This window comes from Sus scrofa, chromosome 1, assembly GCF_000003025.6.
Source record: "Sus scrofa isolate TJ Tabasco breed Duroc chromosome 1, Sscrofa11.1, whole genome shotgun sequence".
Lineage (NCBI taxonomy): Eukaryota > Metazoa > Chordata > Mammalia > Artiodactyla > Suidae > Sus > Sus scrofa.
In genome coordinates, this window is record NC_010443.5 from 226,102,465 (window position 1) to 226,126,298 (window position 23,834).

At 37.6% G+C, this 23,834-nt stretch overlaps 1 protein-coding gene and 1 long non-coding RNA gene across 8 annotated transcripts in view; both read left to right on the forward strand.

Moving 5' to 3' along the window:
• The window catches only part of TMC1 (transmembrane channel like 1), a 396,445-nt gene extending 387,864 nt beyond the window's left edge, over positions 1 to 8,581 (forward strand). For all 7 annotated transcript variants that reach the window (XM_021064884.1, XM_021064871.1, XM_021064852.1 and 4 more), the window contains one exon: positions 6,863 to 8,581. In XM_021064884.1, coding sequence (XP_020920543.1) covers positions 6,863 to 6,885 — 23 coding nt within the window. In that variant the 3' untranslated portion in view covers positions 6,886 to 8,581. The remainder of the gene's footprint in view (positions 1 to 6,862) is intronic.
• Positions 18,145 to 23,834, forward strand: part of LOC110255694 — a 40,872-nt gene continuing 35,182 nt past the window's right edge. Inside the window, exon 1 of the long non-coding RNA XR_002336366.1 lies at positions 18,145 to 18,297. This is a non-coding gene — a long non-coding RNA (uncharacterized LOC110255694). The remainder of the gene's footprint in view (positions 18,298 to 23,834) is intronic.

A 23,834-nucleotide genomic window follows, 5' to 3' on the forward strand; every position in this document is an offset into this window, starting at 1 on the left:
ATTTCTCCAACAAACAAAAGCTAAAATAGTACATAAGTACAAAACCCATTCTAAAAGAAATACTGAAAGGGCTTCTCTGAATTAAAAAAAAAAAAAACAAAAAAAGGAGGAAAAGGAAGGGCAAAGGAAGTAAGAAAAATTAGATTCTTTTTCATTTTTTTTTTAAAAGATGTGTTTGAGCCTAAATGATTATCAGGCTAAAGCAAGCAGATATAGGAAGGGGTTAACATACTTAAAAAACAGGGCAACCACAAATCAAAACTGGACATTACATTCACAAAAACTGAAAAGTATTCAAACAGAAAATAAATGGAAGTCATCCAACCAAAAAAAGAAAGAGAAACATAGAATCAACTGGAAAACAAGGTTCAAAATGGCAATAAATACATATTTATCAATAATCACCTTAAATGTCAATTTGCTCCTATAAAAAGACACAGAGTGGCAGATTGGATTAAAAAGCAAAAACCTTCAATCTGCTGCCTACATGAGACGCACCATAGGGCAAAGGACACTTATAGATTGAAAGTGAAGGGATGGGAAGAGATGTTTCATGCCAGTGGACCAGAGAGGAAAGCAGGAGTTGCAATGCTCATAGCAGACAAAATAGACTTTGAAACCAAGTCCATAAAGAAAGACAAAGATGGACACTATTTAATGGCAAAAGGATCGATTCGAGAAGGGGATATTACAATCGTCAATATGCATGCCCCTAATATAGGAGCACCCAGATACCTACCACAAATATTAACTGACATAAAAGGAGAAATTGATGGGAATACAATCATAGTAGGAGACTTTAACATCAATGGACAGAACTTCTAAACAGAAAATCAATAAAGCAACAGAGATTCTAAAGGAAACAATAGAAAAGTTAGACTTAATCTACATTTTCAGGATATTACATCCAAACAAAAAAAAATCAGGATATACCTTCTTCTCAAGTGCACATGGAACGTTCTCAAGAATTGATCATATATTAGGGCACAAAGCTAGCCTCAATAAATTTAAGAGTATAGAAATTATTTCAAGTATCTTCTCTGACCACTATGGCATGAAACTAGAAATCAACCACAGGGAAAGAAATGAGAAAAAACCTACTACATGGAGACTAAACATCATGCTACTAAAAAACCAGTGGGTCAATGAGGAAATCAAGAAGAAAATTAAAAAATACCTCCACCATCACCCTAATTCCAATCACCATCACCATCACCTAATTCCATGCCACCATCACTCTAATTCCAAAAACAGACAAAGATACCACCAAAAAAGAAAACTAGGCCAATATCTTTGATGAATATAGACACAAAAATTCTCAACAAAATTTTAGCCAACCAAATTCAACAACATATCAAAAAGATCATATACCACGACCAGATGGGATTCATCCCAGGTGCACAAGGATGGTTCAACATATGCAAATCAATCAACGTCAAAAACCACATTAACAAAAGAAAAGTCAAAACCCACATGATCATCTCAATAGATGCAGAAAAAGCATTTGACAAAGTCCAACATTCATTCATAATCAAAACTCTTACCAAAGTGGGTATAGAGGGAACATACCTTAACATAAAGCCATTTATGACAAACCCACAGCAAATATAATACTCAATGGAGAAAAGCTGAAAGCCTTCCCACTAAAATCTGGAACAAGACAAGGATGTCCACTCTCACCCCTGTTATTCAACACAGTACTGGAAGTCCTAGCCATAGCCATCAGACAAACAAAAGAAATAAAAGGCATCCAAAAAGGAAGAGAAGAGGTAAAACTGTCACTGTATGCAGATGACATGATACTATAAATAGAAAACCCTAAGGACTCAACCCAAAAACTACTTGAACTGATCAACAAATTCAGCAAAGTAGCAGGATATAAGATTGACATTCAGAAATCAGTCGCATTTCTGTATATAAACAGTGAAATATTAAAAAAGGAATACAAAAATACAATACCTTTTAAAATTGCACCCCAAAAAATCAGATACCTGGGAATACACCTGACCAAGGAGGTAAAGGACATATATGCTGAGAACTATAAAACATTAATCAAAGAAATTAAAGAATTGACTGGGAACTTGGGGTAATTAGATGTAGAATATTGCCTTCAGGATGGACTAGCAATGGGATCCTTCTGTGTAGCACTGGGAACTCTGTCTAGTCAGTTATGATGGAACACATAATGTGAGAAAAAAGAATGTATACATGTATGTGTAACTGGGTTTCCATACTGTAGAGTAGAAATAATATATATATATAAGGAAATATAAAAATTAATTATTGATATATATGTTCTTATTGCCATTTTATTAACTGTTTTGGATTTGTTTTTGTTGGTCTTTTTTCTTCCCTTCTTCTCTTGTCTTGTGGTTTGATGCCTATCTTTAGTGTTGTATTTGTATTGCTTTTTCTTATTTGTGTGTGTATCAATTGTAGATTTTTGGCTTTCAGTTGCCCTGAAGTTTTTATATAGGGGTCTATATATGTACAAGATTGTTTTAAGTTGTTGATCTTAATTGCAAATCCTCTCCAGTGTTGTGCATTTGTAACCTCCTCTTCTCATGATTTCTGATTTTGGTAGCATATCTGTGTGTGAATGATTTCCTACCTTTACTATTTGTATGTCTTTACTGGTGAGCCTTGTCATTTGTAATATTTTTGTTTCTAGTGGTGGCCTTTTCTTTTCCACCTTGAGAAGTTCCTTTAGTATTTGTTGTAAAGCTGGTTTAGTGGTGCTGAATTCTCTTAGCCTTTGCTTGTCTGTAAAGCTTTTGATTTCTTCTTCCAATCTGAATGAGAGCCTTGTTGGATAGAGTTATCTTGGTTAGAGATTTTCTCTTTTCACCACTTCACAAGTATATCATGCCGCTCCCTTCCGGCCTGCAAAGTTTCTGCTGAAAAATCTGCCCATAACCTAATTGGGGTTCCCTTGTATGTTATTTGTTTCTTTTCTCTAGCTGCTTTCAGTATTTTCTCTTTGTCTTTAATTTTGGTCAGTTTGATTAATATGTATCTTGGGGTATTCCTCCTTGGGTTTATTTTATATGGTACTTGTTGTGTATCCTGGATTTGAGAGAGTGATTTCTTTCCCATGCTAGGGAAGTTTTCAGCTATTATCTCTTTTCTCTGGCCCTTTCTTTCTCCTCTCCTTCTGGCTCCCCTATAATATGGATGTTGGTGTATTTAATGTTGTCCCAGAGTTCTCTTAGACTATCTTCATTTCTTTTCAATCTTTTTTCTCTTTTCTGTTCTGCATTGGTTATTTCCACTAGTCTGTCCTCCACTTCACCTATTCATTCTTCTGATTCCTCTATTCTGCTGTTGGTTGCCTCTAATGAATTTTTTATTTCAGTTATTGTATTTTGCATCTCTGCTTGCTTAATCTTTAAATCTTGTATTTCTTTGCACAAAGTTTCTTGTAATTCATCAATCATTGCCTCCAATTTATCTCTAAGATCTTGAATCATATTTTCTACAGTCTGAAGTCTTTTTCATGGAGGTTGGTAATCTCCAGATTGCTTTGTTGTTTTTCTGTTTTTTTTTTTTTTTTTTCTTGCTCCCTTGTCTGAGTCACAGTTCTCTGCCTCTTCATTTTATAGAGATTTTTGGTGTGGTTCTTTTTTTGCAGACTGTTAGAGTTGTAGCCTCTTGCTTCTGATGTCTGCACCCCTTGTGGCTGAAGCTGGTACATGGGCTTGCTTTAGGCTTCCTAATGGGAAGGACTGGTGCCTGCCCATTGGTAGATGGAGCTGAGTCTTACCCCTCTGGTGGATGGGGCTTTGTCTCTGTGTGAGATTGGAGGTGGCTGTGTGCCTGGGGGGGTGGTCTTTAGGCAGCCTGTTTGCTGATGGGTGGGGCTGTGTTCTCACCTGGATTATTGTTTGGCCTGGGGCTTTTCAGCCCTGATGGGTAGGACCATATTTTTCCAAAATGGCCACCTCTAGAGGAGCACTTGCTATTGATTATTCCCAAGACCTTTGCCTCCAATGTCCTTTACCCACAATGAGCCACAGTCACTGCCTGTTTTCCCAGGAGATCTTCCAAGAACCACAGTGAGGTCTGATTCAGATTCCTATGAATTCTCTGCTTTTCCCTCAGACCCAGTGCGCATGAAAGCCTTTGTGTACCTTTCAAGAACAAGGTCTCTGTTTCTCTAAGTCCCATGGAGCTCCTATACACAAGCCTCACTGGTCCTTAATGCCAAATGCTCTGGGGGTTCCTTCTCCCAATGCCAGATCCCCATTAAGGAGTTCCCATTGTGGCATAGTGGAAATGAATCCAACTGGGAACCATGAGGTTGTGGGTTCAATCCTTGGCCTTGCTCAGTGGGTTAAGGATCTGGCATTGCTGTTAGCTGGGGTGTAGGTCACAGATGTGGCTTGAATCTAGCATTACTGTGCTTCTGGCATAGACCAGCAGCTACAGCCCTGATTTAACCCCTAGCCTGGGAACCTCCATATACTGCAGGTGTGGCCCTAAAAAGCCAAAAAAAAAAAAAAAAAGGCTGAGTAATATTATGTTGTGTGTGTGTATATATGTAATGCTGCATTGGCATAGGAATACAAATTATTTAATTTCCTTTGGCTATCAATTCAGAAGTGGGAGTGCTGGATTATATGGTAGTTCTATTCTCAATTTCTTACAGACCCTCTATACTGTTTTGAATAGTGGCTCAACTAACTTACATTCCAAACAGTACACATGGGTTCCCTTTTCCCCTTGTCTTTTTCAGCATTTGCCATCTCTTGCCTTTTTGATACTAGACATTTTAATATTCATGAAGTGATACCTCACTGTGGTTTCGATTTGTGTTTTTCTGATGACTCATGATTTTGAACACCTTTTCGTGTACCTTTTGGCCATCTGTCTTCTTTGGAAAACTGTCTATTCATATCCTTTGACCATTTTTAAATTGGTTTATTTTATTATTATTATCTTTTTTGCTATTGAGTTATATAAGTTCCTTGTATATTTTGGAATATTAACCCCTTATTAGATATGTGGTTTGTAATTTCTTTCCATTCTTTAGTTTGCCTGTTAATTTTATTTATGGTTTCCTTTGTTGTGCAGAAGCTTTTTGGTTGATTGTAGTCCCATTTATTTCTCTTTGCTTTTGCTGCCCTTTCTATCAGTGTCAAATCAAAAAAATTACTGCCAGGACAATGCGAAGGGCTTTTTCCTCTGTTTTCTTCTAGGAGTTTTATGCATTAAGATCTTATATTCAGGTCTTTAATCTTTTTGAGTTGATTCTTGTTTATGGTATAAGGTTTCATTCTTTTGCATGTGGATATCCAGTTTTCCCAGCATCATTTATTGAGTAGATTATCCATTTTGCTGTATATTCTTGGTGCTTTGTCAAAAATTAACTGACTGTATATGTGTGTGTTTATTTTTGGGCTCTCTATTCTATTCCATTGATCTTTGTGTCTGTTTTTATGCAAACAGAAATGAGAAAGTGTGATGCCTCCAGCTTTGTTCTTCTTTCTCAAAATTGCTTTGGTTATTTGGTGGTTATTTTGTGGTTCTTTATGAACTCTAGGATTTTTTTTTCTATTGCTATGAAAAATGCCATTGGAATTTTGATAGGGACTGCACTGAGTCTGTAGTTTGCTTTGGGAAGTATGCACATTTTCACAATATTAATTCTTCTAATCATTAACATGGAATATCTTTCTATTTGTATTTTCATCATTTATTAAAGACATTTATTTTTGTCTTCTTCAACCATTGCATAATTACCTTCTTTCTTATTACACTTTTTGGCTCAAGATCTATTTTGTCAGATAGAAATAGAGCTACCTACGCTTTTGATTTCCATTTGCATAAAATATTTTTTCATCCTTTCACTTTCAGTCTATGTGTGTCATTAAAGCTGAAGTAAGTCTCTGCTGGGCATTATATAGTTGGAAGCATATGTCACACATATCTGCTGTAGAGCTTTTGTATTTGCTTTAGATTGGGACTACAACTTGATATTTGCAGATGAGTATTAGAATAGTGAATGAAATGTTCTGATTTCTAAGATGTGAATTCTAGTTAAGGAATATTGTTTTAAATAATGATATAATGTTATCACATGGTTTTTATTTGGTATTTTCCCATAATTTGTTTAAAGATATATATAATCTTTATGAAGGCAGAGACTGTATCTTACTTATAGTTGCTTCTTTAGGACTTAAATATAAGACCCGATATGTAATAGTCAATAAGTATCTACTGAACACATACTAGACAATGAGGAATTCTTACATTGGAAAACTTTGAAAGGAATAAATTTCTTTCTTTTTCTTTTTGTTTTTTTGTCTTTTTACCATTTCTAGGGCCGCTCCCATGGCATATGGAGGTTCCCAGGCTAGGGGTCTAATCGGAGCTGTAGCCACTGGCCTACACCAGAGCCACAGCAACACGGGATCCAAGCTGTGTCTGCAACCTACACCACAGCTCACGGCAATGCTGGATCGTTAACCCACTGAGCAAGGCCAGGGATCGAACCCGCAACCTCATGGTTCTTAGTCGGATTCGTTAACCACTGAGCCATGACAGAAACTCCAGGAATAAATTTCTATATTAATTACATAAACAGTAATAAGCAGAAATTTTTCCTCCTGTCTTTAGAATTTGTGAGGATTTTGTAAAATAAGAGATAACAAAAGTTTGGAATATAAAAACTTTAAGTATTATGGCACCATGAAGCACATTTGGAAGATAGAGATTTCAGATCACCTCAAGCAAAACCCTTAGGCACTCTTAAGGCTCAATTTTCATTTACTTCTTCATCTTCTTTCTCCATCTGTCTGTCCATCTGTCTCTCTCTCTCCCTATTTATTCATTTATTTCAATTTTACTTTTTTTTGAACAGCTGCAGCTGCTGGCAGCCAGTAACAGTCACAGATATCCTGGAGGCCCAGAAGTACTCCTCATCGTGCTGTTTGAAACCAGTAATTTATGTGAAGGCCCTGAAAACAAACATGTGGAGTTGCTATTTCTCTGTTCTAAACCTGATGGATTATCAAGGTTATTCGGTGGTCAATCAAGACATCACCTGTCCTAGTTATGAAGGAAGGTCCTTTACCTTATTCTGAATTAAGCATTTGTTCCCGCACTACCACTTTCTCCCCTGAGCCAGTCCCCTGACATTTTCTTCAACAAATTATGTGTGTGTGATGCAGCAGTACAGGTAACTGGCTTACTTATAACCTTTTACTTATATGGACTTTCATTTTATACATTTATTCTGCCTTAGTTTTCTTAGCCAGGGAACAGGAATATTTCACCCTCTTTTTTTCTTCTAAGTTCAGAAATATCTTCATAAAGTATTTTTATAATCATTCATCTACTCATTTTTTTTGAAATTAACATCATTTTCCTTTTTCATTCTTTTTCCCCATCCATGGTCCCCACAAACATGTACTCAAACTCTTTATTTGCTGCTGGACTCTGTATGAAACGTTAAGGGCTTTTTAGAAGAAAAATCATATGTAAATTAGGGGCTTGATCTGCACTGGGTTGCAGGTCTCTCACCTTAAGGAGATACATGGGTTTTAGACAACTCTTTATAAGCTAAAAAAAAAAAAAAAGACTTCATAAGTGATTATTATTCCATCACAGTCTCATCATGACCTCATTGTATCTCCTGAGCTTATATTCTGATATTCTATACTTATTCTTTGCTTTTTTGTTAAGGTTATGAAAACATATTTTATGGGGGTAGGGGCTTTAGTTTATAGATATATTTGAGCATTATTATTTAAAGTTTAAATTTACTTTGAATAGTAACAGTCAATGCTCTCAGCCAGCTTTGTTTTGTGAGTTCAATATGTCTTAACTCAGTGTCTCCCCAACCACCTAACCCAATTTGCCTGCTATTCCCTACAATTGGCATGCTGATTTTTATTGTCCTGTTTTTTTAGTTTCTCATCTTTTCAGTCTTCTCCTGGCCATAGAAAGAGCACTGTGTTCTTTTGCCAATTCATGTTCTTATAACTTCAGTCAAACCAAATTCAAGATGACCTCCTCTGGTCACATTTTCCTTATTAGCCTTCATTCCTAATCACAACACTTCTTGATAGCCTTCCTTTGAACTCTTGTGTCTTTAACTTAGAGTCTATATTTTATTGATTTTCCTATAATTTGTAAATTATAAAGATGGTTTATTATATGCATGAATCATCTTTCCTGTCCTGATTATAAGCTCCCTATAAGAAGGGATCATATCTTCTAACCCTTTTGTATGCCTAGAATAGTGCTGTGCACAGGTAGGCACTGAATAAATGCTTGTTAATTAAATTGAATCAATTTAACTTACAGCAGTAAAATTGTGAAACAAAACCTTTTGTTATCTGCATGAAAATATTATATGATATAAGAAATGGAATTATCTGTTGATATGCTGAGTTTATTATCTCATTAGATTACAATGCAGATGAGCAAATAAAGCTAGTGCTTATTCCCTACTTGGATCATTTCTGTACTATGATTAGAGAATTGGTTTATATGTGGCACCAAGTTTACAGTGTGGATGACATTCCCTTGCTCTTGATCTACTTCACAAGAAAGATGATGAGAGATGACAAACTATCCCCCGAGGACTTCGTCTCCTAAAGGCGATGTGCTTTTTTAACAAATGCTCATGGTATAAGCATTTAGAAACAATATGCTAAGTTTCGATCTTTCTATAAATTAAAAAATAAGTTAGACTTTTATAGCACCTAAATGCCCACCTGACTGATGTTAAACATTTTAAAAATTTTTATTAGATCTTTCAGTCTCCAGAGAGCTGCTAGAAATATTTCCATCCTACCCCATGGACAAGTATTTGAAAGAAGGAGTGTCACTTCCAAATCTGCTTTACAGCTATTCAGATACTTAGGGGACTCCAGTTGTCATGGTTATTCCTGTATCATTACTTCCATATCTAATGATCAGAGCCATGGGACAAATTTAGAATACAAAGAAAAAGAAGTCTTCACCTTTATTCTTCGTAAGAGGAATAAAAATAAATTCTGGTATGTACATGAAAATTTAATTTGTTTATTTGAAGGGTTTTACCATTCAGTTGTTGAAAAAACTGAAAAACTACATTTCAGCACATGAGAGTCATCTCTTTTGGCTTCTGAGATGTATACATAGTTTAAACTATATCAAGAGGTTTATATTAACAAACTTTGACCTGAACTGTGTTTTCTCATCCTGATGGGTCCCTACAAGTACCAGAGCCAGAGTCTGTCATGACTGGGTCTAGAAATATAGTAGTGACCCCCATCTTACTATATATGGTGAGGGATGGTTCCCAAGGGCTATCTTCATTCCTCAGTGGATCAGTCAATAGGAAGGTGTTTTGTGTCAGTTTCCCTGCCTGATACTCCACTGTCCTTTGTGGACTGGACCCCTGCCTTTAATTCAGTTAACTTGATTGGAACTTGGACTGTTGCAGTGCTTTACCAGCCTCTTCCCACAATGTGCAAATTGTGGGGGGGTAGGCTTGTAATAAACACTGGGACCACACTGAGTGTGTGACCACCAGGAACCTGATGAAGCCAACACCTCTTCATCTATTTGCTAAATATTTATCAAACATTGTGTCAAACATTTATCACACATTATAAACCTTATCAGTTGCTCTCTTGATTTTCTCCCACTTTTTGCCCTACCTGCCATATCCTTGGTTTCTAGAGTCTTCCAGAATACTAGGTACTAGAACTTGCAAAGCTGTTTTAGGGTTGAACAGAATTAATGACAACTTCCCACTCAGGGCAAGGTTCTCCCTTTCTTCAAAATGACACGGATATTATAGTACACTATCAGTATTCAGAAAAGAGACTTTATCTTATTCTCTATTAAGTGCAATGTCAAACAAAAGCCAAATATTATTCTCACCTTTTTCACTTTCTTCCCAAATTAGGATTTTTTTGATGTGCAAATAACCTTAGACCTCAGAATTGTTATCATATACTTAGTAAATGGGATGCAAACAAAGGAATTTAGCTCAGAGTGGAAAACCACTCTTTTTCCTGTGGGAAAAAGCAAGAGAGTGTTTTAGCAGAGGGGAATCCAATGCAATGAAGGTAAGATGAGAGTCCCTTGACTTTACTGTCTCTCTTGAGTCAAAAATATAGACCTAGATAATAAACAGTTAAAACTTTCTTTTGCCTTGTCTGGGTTACAAAAGTTAAAAAAAAAGAAAAAAAAAAGTTTCCACAATTAACTTGTAAAGAACCAGGAGTTCCCATTATGGCTCAGCAGGTTAAGAACCCGACTAGTATGCATGAAGATGTGGGTTCAATCGCTGACCTCATTCAATGGGTTAAAGGATCCACTGTTGCCCTGAGCTGTGGTGTAGGTTGCAGATGTGGCTCAGATGTGGCATTGCTGTGGCTGTGGTGTAGGTTGGCAGCTGTAGGTCCAATGCAACCTCTAACCCAGGAACTTTCATATACTGTGGGTGTGTCCATAAAAAGAAAGAAAGAAAAAAGAAATATATACCAAATGAATATGTAAACAGGCTTCAAAAAACAAGAGTCTTAAGAATGGGATGGACAGATGTTCTCAGCTCTCAGTTGGATTTTTTAGAAAACACATTGAGACCTAAGGATATTTTTTTAAATAAAATGTAGTCATAGCCCTTATCTGCATCTACTTCCTGCAAGAAGGAAACAGCATTATATGATGGTGACAGGACTTCTCAAGCGTGTGTACGAGATTCTTTTTCTTAAAGTTCTCTTGTAATGGATTACCTTGGATGATCCAGCTGCCTTTACCAAGATGGGTCTTGTGAATAATGGAAAAATATGTACATGAAATACTTGACCTCTTCTAGGAACTTAGATATTATATAACACATATCATCTTTATACACACAAAAAAGTTTTCATACAAATCCTTGGTTATTTAAAAGCTTGTAATAGAAGTACATGTTCATTATGCCAAACTTAGAAATTTATAATAGAATAAAAAAAACAAAAGGACTTCATAATTTCACCACCCAGAATAACCTCTGTTAACATTTTTGTACTTTTTTTTTCTTTTCATAGTCACACACTCAGACTCAATAAAATATTTTGCATCATAAGATATACTTAGTTCTTATTATACTTTCTTATTTAACATTTTCCCATGTCATAAAAATTACTTCAGGGTATTTTTAAATGCTTACAAAATATTTTTTCATATTAATACAGCATAATTATTCTACCGTTGTACATTTAGGTTATTTAAAGATTGAATGTTAACTTTAAATTTGGGTCTTTTCAAAACAAATTTTATGTAAAAACATTAATTTTCTAGTGTAGACTTTTAAATCAATGACAGTTTTGGCTGATTTATTGATAGAACTATATTACTCTTTATTACTTTTCATTTTATATTACTCATTTATTACTTTCATAATAATTAGCCTTAAATGTCACTATGTTTTCTCTTGATACTGTTTGTTTATGGCTGTATAAAAGCTCTTTTCAGGAACTCTCATTCTTTTTTTAGACGTTTGAAACTCAAGTTTAAGGAAAATATTTAAAATCCTTTTTTTTGGAAACTCAAATTTCACATGCTACATCAACTTAAGTATCATTTACTTATGATGACCAATACAAGTGCCACATGGGAAACTTTTTTCCTATGTTATTTGATTTACTAAAACTTTGGTCAAAGTTACTTACGTTAGTTATTTATGTTTTGATTTTGTTATTAAAAGTAACTGGCTCAACATTATTTCTCCAAATCAAAGGATTTTAGGTAGAGTCCTTGATGTTTTTATAGAACTTTAATTTCTGGGTTGCTTCTGTTGATGAGAGTCATATTTCTCAGGGTAATATCACTTCGAAAGAAAAGCCTGGATGCATAACCTTGGCATCTTATTGCTGGTGGGCTACCAATCAAATCCTTTCTGGATTACTCATTTTGCATCATATGTAAAATAATAGAAATCCCATAAATCCAAGTGAAGTCATAGACTATTCCACAATGTAGCAGATTAGTAATTGACTGTGTTAAGTAGATCATGGCACCCAAATGTATCCAACTTAAATTCAGAAGTTTATTTAGGTTCTAAAATCCTGGACTGACCAGCTGAAGACTTCACCAAGAATATTAAGGAGAAAGTACCTTCTTAAATTGGATTAGAATACTCATGCTCCTTGTAAAACTCTAAAATCATAACTCTCCGTAAATCACCTGAGAGTAACTGATTAGGTTCATTGATTACTTCCTCATCACCAAATCCATTTTTAAGAGTAAGTGCTAGAGCAGGATCAAAGTTTTGGAGGAGTGGACATGGCACTTGCCTTCTCCCACAAACACATAAAAAAAACAACAACCAGAATACCCATCTCTATGTAACGATTCACACTGAACAGCTACTGAATGCTCACAGAAGACTTCAGACTTCCAAAAAGAGCAAGAAACACTCATCATAACTGGGTAGAACAAAAGGGGAAAAAGAGAGAGAAGAAGAAAAAAAGGAATCAGGATGAGAGCAGCATTCCTGAGAGGGAGGTGTGTAAGAGGAATGGAATCCGCATTCTGGGAGGGCATTTAGTGGACGGGGAGATCAGCCAGGATGGAGATCAGCCACAGCTTGGAGTAAAGCACGGCAGCTGGACAGAGTAGGGTAATGCAGAGGGAGAACTGCCCAGGTGATCAGTACCACCATCTGGTGCACCTCAATCTGAGACACTTGGGCAGGGGCTGAGATGGGCTATGGAGGTCCGTTCTGAGGAGAGGACTAGGGTAACTGGGGAGTGGTGGGCCACAGCTGAGGGAGTGTGGGAGGAGGCCTGGGCCTGCCGGAAAAGCAAGGTGACATTGTTGGGGAGTGCCAGAGAAGGAAGGGCAGCACCACCTTTACTTCTTTCTCAGTGCACTTGCTGGCTCTCGGGGTGGAGTGCCTCTTGTATGAGCAGCTGAGTGGGTGCCAACTGCCACAGCCACCTCAGTCTCCAAATGTGGGCACAACCCACCAACACTAAGGGTCCTGTGACCAGGCACCACAAATGGCCCCATTCACTTCAGGGGTTGCCACTATGGAATGCCCTTCGGCGGAGCACTGTATGTTTCCCTTGGGATTCATCCCAAATTCACAAGGATGGTGTGAAATATGCAAATCAATCAATTTTCTAATACACCACATTAACAAAAGAAAAGTGAAAACCACATGATTATCTCAATAGCTGCAGACAAAGCATTTAACAAAATCCAACATTCATTCATGATAAAAACTCTTACTAAAGTGGATATAGAGGAATCATATCTCAACATAATAAAAGCCATTTATGACAAACCCACAACCAATATAATACTCAATGTAGAAAAGCTAAGAGCCTTCCTGTTAAAATCTGGAGCAGGACAAGGATGTCCACTCTCACCACTTTTATTCAACATAATATTGGAAGTCTTAGCCACAGCAATCAGACAAAAAGAAAGAATTTTTTTTTTTTTTTTTTTTGGAAGAGAAGAGGTAAAAGTGTCACTATATGAGATCCCATGATACTATGTATGGAAAACCCTGTGTGGGAGTTCCCGTCGTGGTGCAGTGGTTAATGAATCTGACTAGGAACCATGAGGTTGTGGGTTTGGTCCCTGCCCTTGCTCAGTGGGTTAACGATCCGGCGTTGCCATAAGCTGTGGTGTAGGTTGCAGACGCGGCTTGGATCCTGCGTTGCTGTGGCTCTGGTATAGGCTGGCAGCTATAGCTCCAATTAGACCCCTAGCTTGGGAACCTCCATATGCCGCGGGAGCGGCCCAAGAAAAGGCAAAAAAAAAAAAAAGAAAACCCTATGGACTCCATATAAAACTACTCAAACTGATCAGTGAATTCAGAAAAATATCAGGATATAAGATTAACATTCAGAAATTAGTTGCATTTCTGCATAATAAAAACAAATATTAGAAAATGAATATTAAAAATGTACCTTTTAAAATCACACACCCCAAAAATAAAATACCTAGGAATAAACCTGACCAAGGAGGTGAAATTGACTTATAAGCTGAGAACTATAAAACATTAATCTAGCAAATAAAGAGGATTTAAAGAAATGGAAAGATACCCCATGCTCCTGGATAGGATGAATTGTTAGAATGGCTATACTCCCCAAAGCAATTTACAGATTTAATATGATCCCTATCAAATTACCCATAACATTTTTCATGGAATCAGAACAAATAATCCAAAAATCTCTATGGAAACATAAAAGATCCAGAATTACCGCAACAATCCTGAGGGGAAAAAGCAAGCAGGAGGTATAACTCTCCCAGACTTAAGATGATATTATAAAACTATGCTGATTAAGATGTTGTCATACTGGTACAAAAACAGACAAATGGACCAATGGAACAGAATAGAGAGTACAGAAATAAACCCAGACACTTATGGTCAATTAATCTTCAATAAAGAAGACAAGAATTATAAAATGGGAAAAAGACAATCTTTTCCTCAAGTGGTGCTAGGATAACTGGACAGCTGCATGTAAATCAATGAAACTAGAACACACCCTCACACCATGCACAAAAATAAGTTCAAAATGGCTTAAAGACTTAAACATAAGACAAGACTCCATAAAACTAGAAGAGAACATAGGCAAAATATTCTCGGACATAAACCATAAAATTTAGGTCAGTCTCCCAAGGCAATAGAAATAAAAACAAAAATCAACAAATGGGACTTAATCAAACATACAAACATTTTCACAGCAATGGAAGCTATAAAAAGAATGAAAAAAACCTATGGAATGGGAGAAGATAATTGCAAATGATGCAACTGACAAGGGCTTAATTTCCAAAATATACTAGCAACTCTTAAAACTCAACAACAACAAAAACAAACAACCCAATCAGAAAATGGGCAAAAGACCTAAACAGACATTTCTCTAAGACACATAGATGACCTGTGGGCACATGAAAAAATGCTCGACATCACTAATTATTAGAGAAATGAAAATCAAAATTGAAACGAAGTGCCACTTCACACTGGTGAAAATGGCTATCATTAAGTCTACAAATAACAAATGCTGGAGAGGGTGTGGAGGAAAAGGAGCCTTCCCATACTGTTGCTGGGAATGTACATTGGTACAACCACTGTGGAACTATCATATGATCGAGCAATCGCCCTCCTGGGCATATATCCAGACAAAACTTCCCTTCAGAGGGCAAGTTCTAACTTTATGGTTTCTGTTGTACAATATGAAATGCACACTGATTTCTAAGACTGTAGGAAAAACTAATGTAAAATGCCTCCTTAATTTTGTTTTCATTTTGATTGTTTGAAAGATTTTTTGTTTTTGGTTAAATAAAATAAATTACTAAAATTGATTTCACTAGTTTCTTTTTGTTTCTTTAATGTGGCTACTAGGAAATTTGAAGGACATGTAGCATGCATGTGGCTCTGTTAATTTCTATTATACAGTGTTGCTCTAAAAACTGAGTTTATGGAATAACTTTTAGTGAAATTTTTAAGTTGTACAGAACTGGGTTTCAGAACTTCTAGGATGCCGAGACCAGCTCAGCAGGATGGGGCTGAAGAACGGGTACTGCGGAACTTAAGGAAAAAAAGTTAACATAAAACAAGACACAGAGACATTTATCTTAAGTAAAGGTGGGAACCGGGGGACTCAAGATCTCAGGGACCAAGAGCCCTGCCTCAGGAAACCACACTGCTTTTATTGTGGTCTTGAGGATTACATCAAGTGAAAAGGGGGTGCAGGATATAGGGTTTTTTTTTTTATTATTTTATAAGTTCTTTTAGCTGGTAGATGGTTAAACTTTTACTCTAAACTTAGGCATTTAAGAATCATTAGCATTTGAGTTAGCTATCTATGCATAGCATTTCAGAGAATCCTCACTGTGCTTCTGCAAACAGCATGCCTATTTGTGGCAACCCTGTGTGCCTAGGTTTGCACCTTAGTTCTCTTTGCTAATGCATATTCTGCTAACGACCACTCATAAACCACTTGGCCATGAGGTTCCTCTTTCTCTTATTCTTTAGAGGACATATCATGCTTGTGCAAATGGCGTGCCAATCCGCACAGGTCTGGGGTGCCTAGACCAATGTATTATGTCCTCATTCAGCTGACCCCGTGAATAATCCATGCCTTTGTTCTTAAGCTTAAATCATTTACCATCACCTTGACTGTTTCTCAAGCAGGAAGACCGGACAAAGTAAGGAAGGACAAGATGGAGTTTTCAGCAAAGAGGCTAAGAAAATATTATAAAAACATGTCTCGCAACACTAGGACATTTCTGATAAGCTGACAGAGTTGGTAGCTCATTTGATTGCAGCAGTTGATATACATGAGGGTGGGGAGGATACTGCCTTTGAGGTAGTTGGGGAAAGGAATGGGAATATATTAGAGTCCAAAGGAGAGAGAGACTACAGATAGAATTGGATGGGGCCAGTTGGGGGGAGGATTCTGGGATAGTGGGTACATACGATGCTCTGTTGGTGGTAGGGGAACATGCCTCACACATAGAAGGGAAGCGAGAGATATTCTGCTCACTGTGCATGGAGCATGACATGGCTGTGGCACCACCATCAACTGGCAGCTTGGGGATCATAGAGAGATGGCCCACTTAAAAGGATTCTGGTGTCCTCAAGGCAGCTGTCCACGACAGGCACTTCTCAGGTATTGGTTTGAAGGACCAGAGGAGCAAAATAAGAGTCCAGAGCAAGCTTCACAATTGATGAGCCTCATCAATCAGTTCATAGACTGTGGATGACAAACAGGTGTCCCTTTGTAGGGTATTAATGTTTACATCCCCAAATGTGGTGCCACAACACTTGGGATCTTAATGTTACTAAGGTCTTAATGGACCTAAGGCTGGTAAAGTCTGGGGAAGTTTTTTTCATATAAACAGCAATAATAACCTTTTAAACATCAAAGTTTCTTAAAAGTAGTGACATGCCAGGTCAAAGAGAAGGCAGCATGCTCATGGTACCTTGTCCAGGTTGTTTGGGGTTACAGGGAGGAGGGAGGAAAGAAGAGTTGACAAACATACACTGTCATATTTGTGTTCCCTTTTCTAGTGCTTTATAACCAGGGGAGTACAAATGGGGATCACAGTTTCCTTTTCTGGGAAACAGGGATCATATTCTTCAGTTCATGATGAAGTTGAATGCTAAGTCATACCATTTCCTGAGCTTATATATAAAAAATTATTACTTTACAACAAGCACTTGTGGTTAATTTTTCTTAAACACCTGGGTCACATGGCTTTTGATTGGCTATTATTGATATGCATGCTGAGTTGTGATATATTATGAAATATTAGTAAAAAAGGATTTGGCCCTATGGATGAAGACACTAGCTCTCTTCCTGATTTTCCAAGTTATTTAATTTTTAAATTCATTTTAAAGTTTAGAACCTGGTCCAAAAAACTATGAAAAATAAGTGTTAACAACTTTGGCCATCACAAGTTTTACCGAGTGATTTCAAGTGAATCCAATAAGCCCTTTATGGAGGAATCTTGCAGGTTCAGGGTCAGACTGACTGCTAAGAAGTGATCCCTACCTGCTAGTTTTTAGGCTAGCAAGGTCAATCCTGACCTCTGTGATTGTGACTGATGGCTCTTGGTCTTCCTTGATCACATCAGCTGGACTTTCCGCACTCTTACTCCTTCCCCTTCTAATCTCCCTGGAGAGAACACATGAGGCCAAAACACTCTATGTAGAACCAGCCAATCTTCAGTATAGTTTGGTAAATACTACTCAACCTTTGTGGGTAGTTAGTATCAGGCACTCTCCTAGGTTCTAGAACACAGCCCTGAAGGGATCTCCTTCCTTAAGGAAGAAACACAAGAAACCATTACAAAAGCAAACAGATGAACTAAGTGAAGGAGTAAACATAAAACAACAACAATATTACCGAACCAGGTTCATTTTGCCTGATGCAGGGCAACCCAAAACACGGAGACACGTAGGTTTGCAGAAGAGAGGGTTTATTCGCCAGGCAGCCAAACGAGAAGGTGGAGAATACATGTCAAACCCACCTCCCAGAAGGACAGGGGCTCAAGGTATACTTACAGGATAAAGAATAAAGCAGCAGGTCAGGCTGAGATGTGGGAGCATGGGGAGAGGTGATTGGAAACAGGTGTGGAATCAACGTTGTCCGCAGGCATAACTAGGCTACAGGCCTCTGCAGGGTGAAATGTGGGAGGTGCATGCCCAGTTGAACGGTGGGTGATCCCATCAGGTCTTAACCAGCTCAGCTCCAACTCGCTCAGCTTCTGGGAAACAGCTCTGGGTGAACCTTCTTTAGGCTACGTGACCCTTGGAGGACGCCAGTCTTCCAAGGACCTGGACTAGTGAAGGTAAGTGAAACAGATTGACGTATTATCCTTGGTTTCAATGCGACTTCTGGTAATGGCTAAGAAAAAGGTAAAATAAGGCAAATGTGCAGAGTGGTGGCTGGAGGTCTGCTTTGTAGCAAGGTAGTCAGGGAAGCTTGTCTGAGAAGGTGACATTGGAGCTGAGACATAACTGATGAGAATGTGCTTTTTTATGTTATTTATTTATTGATTATTTAAGGCCCCTTGGGAAGTGAGAGGGGGCTATAAAAAGTGTTTAAAATACCGTGAATTAGATAGTTGGGACTTTGACCATAATTTGCCTGTTTTAAAGAAACAGACGTCACTTAAAAAATCTTGTGGTAGGGTATAATCCATACCTGCTTTACAAACCACTCTGTTTAGTAAAAATAAAGCCCCAGTATTATTAGATGAGCATAAGAAATGATGAAAATATAGAGGCTAAAAGATACAGACTGCTTTTTCCCAAGGTGATCCAGCCAGGCTATGACAAAGCTGTGAAGCCGAAGGGTCTTTTATTGGGAGTTTTATGCTCTTTTGGGATTGCTCATCGCTGCTGGAGTCTTTTTACTGTACACTTTTGTCTTAATGGGGATTGCAAACCCAGAGGCTAGCAGTGGCCAAGAGAGCAACACTGTAAGTGAAGTTATCTAGTGGGACCTTGGTGAAATGAAGAGATTTGTTCTATATTTAGGGAGTGTGAACTACTTAGTTCTAGCAAATTGTTGCAGATCTCAGGCTCCCAGCTCTTCGGATTTTTAAAGAGAAGCTGGAAAACCTGGACTTTTCTGCACATATCAAAATTTTTTTTTTGTCTTTTTTCTTTTTTAAAGGGCTGCACCTGTGGTATAGGGAGGTTCCCAGGCTAGGGGTCTAATTGGAGCTGTAGCTGCTGGCCTATGCCAGAGGCACAGCAATGCCAGATCCGAGCTGCATCTGAGACCTACACCACAGCTCACGGGCAATGCCAGATCCTTAGCCCACTGAGCGAGGCCAGGGATTGAGCCCTCAACCTCACGATTCCTAGTCAGATTTATTTCCACTGGGCCATGATGGGAACTCCCATATCAAAATATTTTATTTATTTTATTTTATTTTTTTATTTTTTTGTCTTTTGTCTTTTTGTTGTTGTTGTTGTTGCTATTTCTTAGGCCGCTCCCGCGGCATATGGAGATTCCCAGGCTAGGGGTTGAATCGGAGCTGTAGCCACCGGCCTACGCCAGAGCCACAGCAACGCGGGATCCGAGCCGCGTCTGCAACCTACACCACAGCTCACGGCAACGCCGGATCGTTAACCCACTGAGCAAGGGCAGGGACCGAACCCGCAACCTCATGGTTCCTAGTCGGATTCGTTAACCACTGCGCCACGACGGGAACTCCCCATATCAAAATATTTTAAACATTAGTAATTAGCACAAATTAACACACACACAAACATATTCCATCTGTCGGCAGGATGCTGTCCTAGGGACATCAGTGTGCAATATGATATTTCTGGTATTAGAAGTTCTTAAAATAATCTTTTGCATATTCTGAAACCATTTTTTCAGGATTTTCTTGTTTTTTTTTCTTTTTTGAAAAGAAAAAAAAATGGATTTTCTCTCCTGGCGCACTAAGACATTATCTCTGCTTTTCCTGAACCAAGAACCAAGGATTTGAGTTCAGCGCTTATGTACTACCACAAGGAGGAGCTCAAACTTTTAAGTTTTACTTGAAAACTTTTGTTTTCAAGTTTATTCATGCAATAACTGAAACTATTATTCTCTGTCATTTTAGGTTACCTCTTCCTGCTGAGATTGCCTATGTGGCTTAATTTTATTAAGAAATGTTTCATTAACTGTAAAAACACAAAAAAACAAACTTCCCTAAAATCTAGCATAAAGCATAACGGTCTAATTTTAATTTTATTTCATTGCTTCTATTTTATATGTTTAATTTATTTTTTTACCATGATATATACCAAAGACGGAGGTAAGGGAGCAAAAAGTAATTGAGTTTAGAATCACTGGGGTCCTACAGCTTATAATTCAAATTTAAATTTAAAATAGGAAAAAAAAATGACAACTAAGGATTCTCTGAGACAAGAAACATGTTTTCATTTTGGTAAAGGCAAAACAATTGTTAGTAGTAATAGGCTGAAGTATCTAAAGATACCTCTCTGGCTTAGAACCTAGTCTTTTCATAAGTTTGCTGGTTGATTTCCTCTGTTTCCTTTGGAGTCTCTATGAGCCTCTCTAATGCAGGAGCCTATGGATCATGCCCTCAACAGAGGTGTGGTTGGTTTCTTGGTTGTTTCATTTCTTGGTTGCTTCTCCTATGTCCTCCCCAGTAAAGCCTGGAAAACAGTAGTACCTCCCTCAAGGCTTAGTGAGTTGTTAAGTACATGAAGTGTTCCGTGCAGGGTCAGAATGGAATTCCAAATGTGCTAGGAATTATTGTAGCAGACATTTGATATGGGTGCATGTTATTGAAGTGACATTCTTGGGATTCAAATGGTGACATGGCTTACAGTTTTTAAGACAGTTTTTTTAAAGCTTCTTTTATAAAAAGCACCTAGCGAAACTGTTAAGGTTTTACTCTCAATTATCTTTAGTATAAAGTTTAAGAATTAGTTGGTGACTAACAGTGCTAACAGGCCTTGACTTTGCCTGTATTAATCAGGGTTCTCCACAGAAACAGAACAAAATAAGATGTATATGTACATATTGTATGTATCTATATCTATGTATACATACCTATTTATACACTTTTTCTAAGGAATTAGCTTACATGATTATGAAGGCTGACTAGTTCCTGTCTAATAGCTGGTAGGCTTGGGACCCAGGGAGAGCCAGTGTTTCAGTTCTGGTCTGAAGTCAGGAAAAACTGAAGTCCCAGCTCAAGGCCATCAGGCTGGAGTAGTTTCCATTACTTGCAGGAGGGTCAGCCCTTTTCTTTTATTCAGGCCTTCAACTGATTAGATGAGGCCCACCCACATTAGGAAGCACAATCTGCTTTACTAAGTCTGCAATTTAAATATTAATCTCATACAGAAACATTTTCACAGACACACTGGAATATGCTTGACCCAGCCAAGTCGACACATAAAATTCACCATCGCAGTACCACTGGGGAGATTGACATCTGTGGATTCAGTGGGAAGTAGTTTTTTCTGGATAGAAGCCAAAGGGGCTACATCTTCTTTGTCTCTACTCTGAAGCATCCAGAGGGTGGGTGTGTGACCTGAGATCAGCCAATAAGAAATTTTCTTTGACTCTCATGTCGGTGACACACTATGACATGCTACCATTAGGCATTCATTATAGGGAATGATGCTAAATGTATACACTGTGACGAAGATTTTTGTAATATTTTGTTTTTCTCAAGAGTATAACTTTCCTTAAAACATATGTACTTCAGTGTTACACATTTTACAAACATGAATTATAAGCATAAGCAGAAGATTGACTATATTTCAGGAAAAGAATCAAACAAAAGGTCCAAGACTACAACTATTTGGAATTTACTTTGAGATTTTTAATATAGATTAAGAAGAAGGAATGAAAGGGGAAAGGCCACTATGGAATTTCCCTACTTAAAAATTAGAGATAATATGCAGACTTCATAAGATTGTGAAGATGAAACAAAATGGAATGAAATCTCTAGTACTTATAAACATATCTGTCACTTAGTATGTGTCTAATAAATGCTTGATTGCTGTTTATGACGATGATGATGGCAATGCTTAGTTTCAGGGCTCATACAAAGCTATATTGAAAAAGTGCTAGAAAAGTAGGTGGTGAGGATAAGGAGCTTTCGAGAGTCTGAAGCAACAGTACTAAGGGATGCCAGTGCTGGATTTTATAATGTCCAACCATTTCAAGTAATTCTTGAAATGGCTGGACATTAATTTAACTGCTCAGGAGATAAAAAAAGCTAATTCAGAGCTCAAATGGTGATGGCGAATCTAAGGCTGACATCTTTTTTCTCCTCAAGCCCCAGGACATTGGCTTAGAAATGGAGCCTGGAGTTCAAATGAATCCACTTAGAGAGTTGAGATGTAGAGTTTATCTTGAACACTGACTAATCATTACACTGGTGTAGACTTGAGGATATGTCTGCTATATTGGTAAACAAATACATTATCATATAATTCTTAAGAAGAGGAACTACACTTTCTCATAATGACAGTGACAGGACAAATTTCCAAAGCTTTAATGATAACATCAATAGGATGCTGCTTAATGGCCTGGGAAGTAGCTGCAGGTCAGGAAAATCTAAGGAAATCCAAGTCAGTCCAATCAACTGTAGATGAGGTTAGAGGAGGCCTCAGATCTGGACGCATTTTGATGATCAGAATATAGTGTAAGACTATTCTATGAAATATTTAGGACACTTTCTCAATAAACAGGCCTCATTGTTGTCATCAGACTCATTAGCAGGGATAAGAATGGTCATGAAAAATGCTCGTTAAATGTATTCATTTCTGACTCTACCTTTTTATTTTTTCAATCTTAATGTCTCTAAAATCTATATTTTTAACAACCCCTCTAGATGTATTTATGCCCAGAAACATTAAATTACTCCTGTCTGTTTAGACTAAGAAGGATGGGATGCTGTATAAAATTAGGTCCATGGGAAAGATGTATTCTCTACTGCACCCTATCCCAAGAGGAGATAGAGTTAGAAGGAATACGAAATTGCTTGGACTGTTGAGCTTGTGTTAAGAACATCAGTTGCCAGTACTGTTGAGACTGTGCCCAATGATCTCTACTGTCGAGGTTGTAAAAGAACATTTAATATTGTGAAATACTCCTCCAGAAGGAAACTGATATGTGACCTCACATGTAGTTTTGATTTGAAAGATTGGTAGCTGGGCTAGGCTGGAAGGTCTAAGATGGTCTCACTCTTATATTGGTGGTGGTCATTGGCTGGGATGCGTCATAACATTTTTAAGTCTCTTCGAGCTTTATTTCATTGTAATTGCAACTCAGTATTTCTTTTCCCTTTTTATTTTCTTGGAAGTTGTTGCAACATCTAGTTGCATTGAACCATGTGCACAAAACTTGTAAAAATGTGATATATCAGGAATTCCCATTGTGGTGCAGCAGAAGTGAATCCAGCTAGGAACCATGAGGTTATGGGTTTGATCCCTGGCCTCGCTCAGTGGGTTAAGGATCTGGAGTTGCCCGTCAGCTGTGGTGTAGGTCACAGATGTGGCTCAGATCTGATGTTGCTGTGGCTGTGGTATAGGCTGGCAGCTGTAGCTCTGATTTGACCCCTAGCCTGGGAACCTCCATATGCCGTGGGTGTGGCCCTAAAAAAAAAGTGATATATCAAAAATAATAGAGAACCTAATGTTCATGCTTCTATGAGCTAAAAGCTAAAAGTAGAATTTGTTCCTAATTTAAACATCCCATTTTTCAAAATGCATATTGTTTGATCCCCTGAAAATGACTTTATAGTTAGAAGATAAAATAGAGATAAAATTTTTAAAAAATGCATTTAATTCTGATGTAAATTTAAGGATAATTTACAAAAGCATGTTTTATTTAATTTGA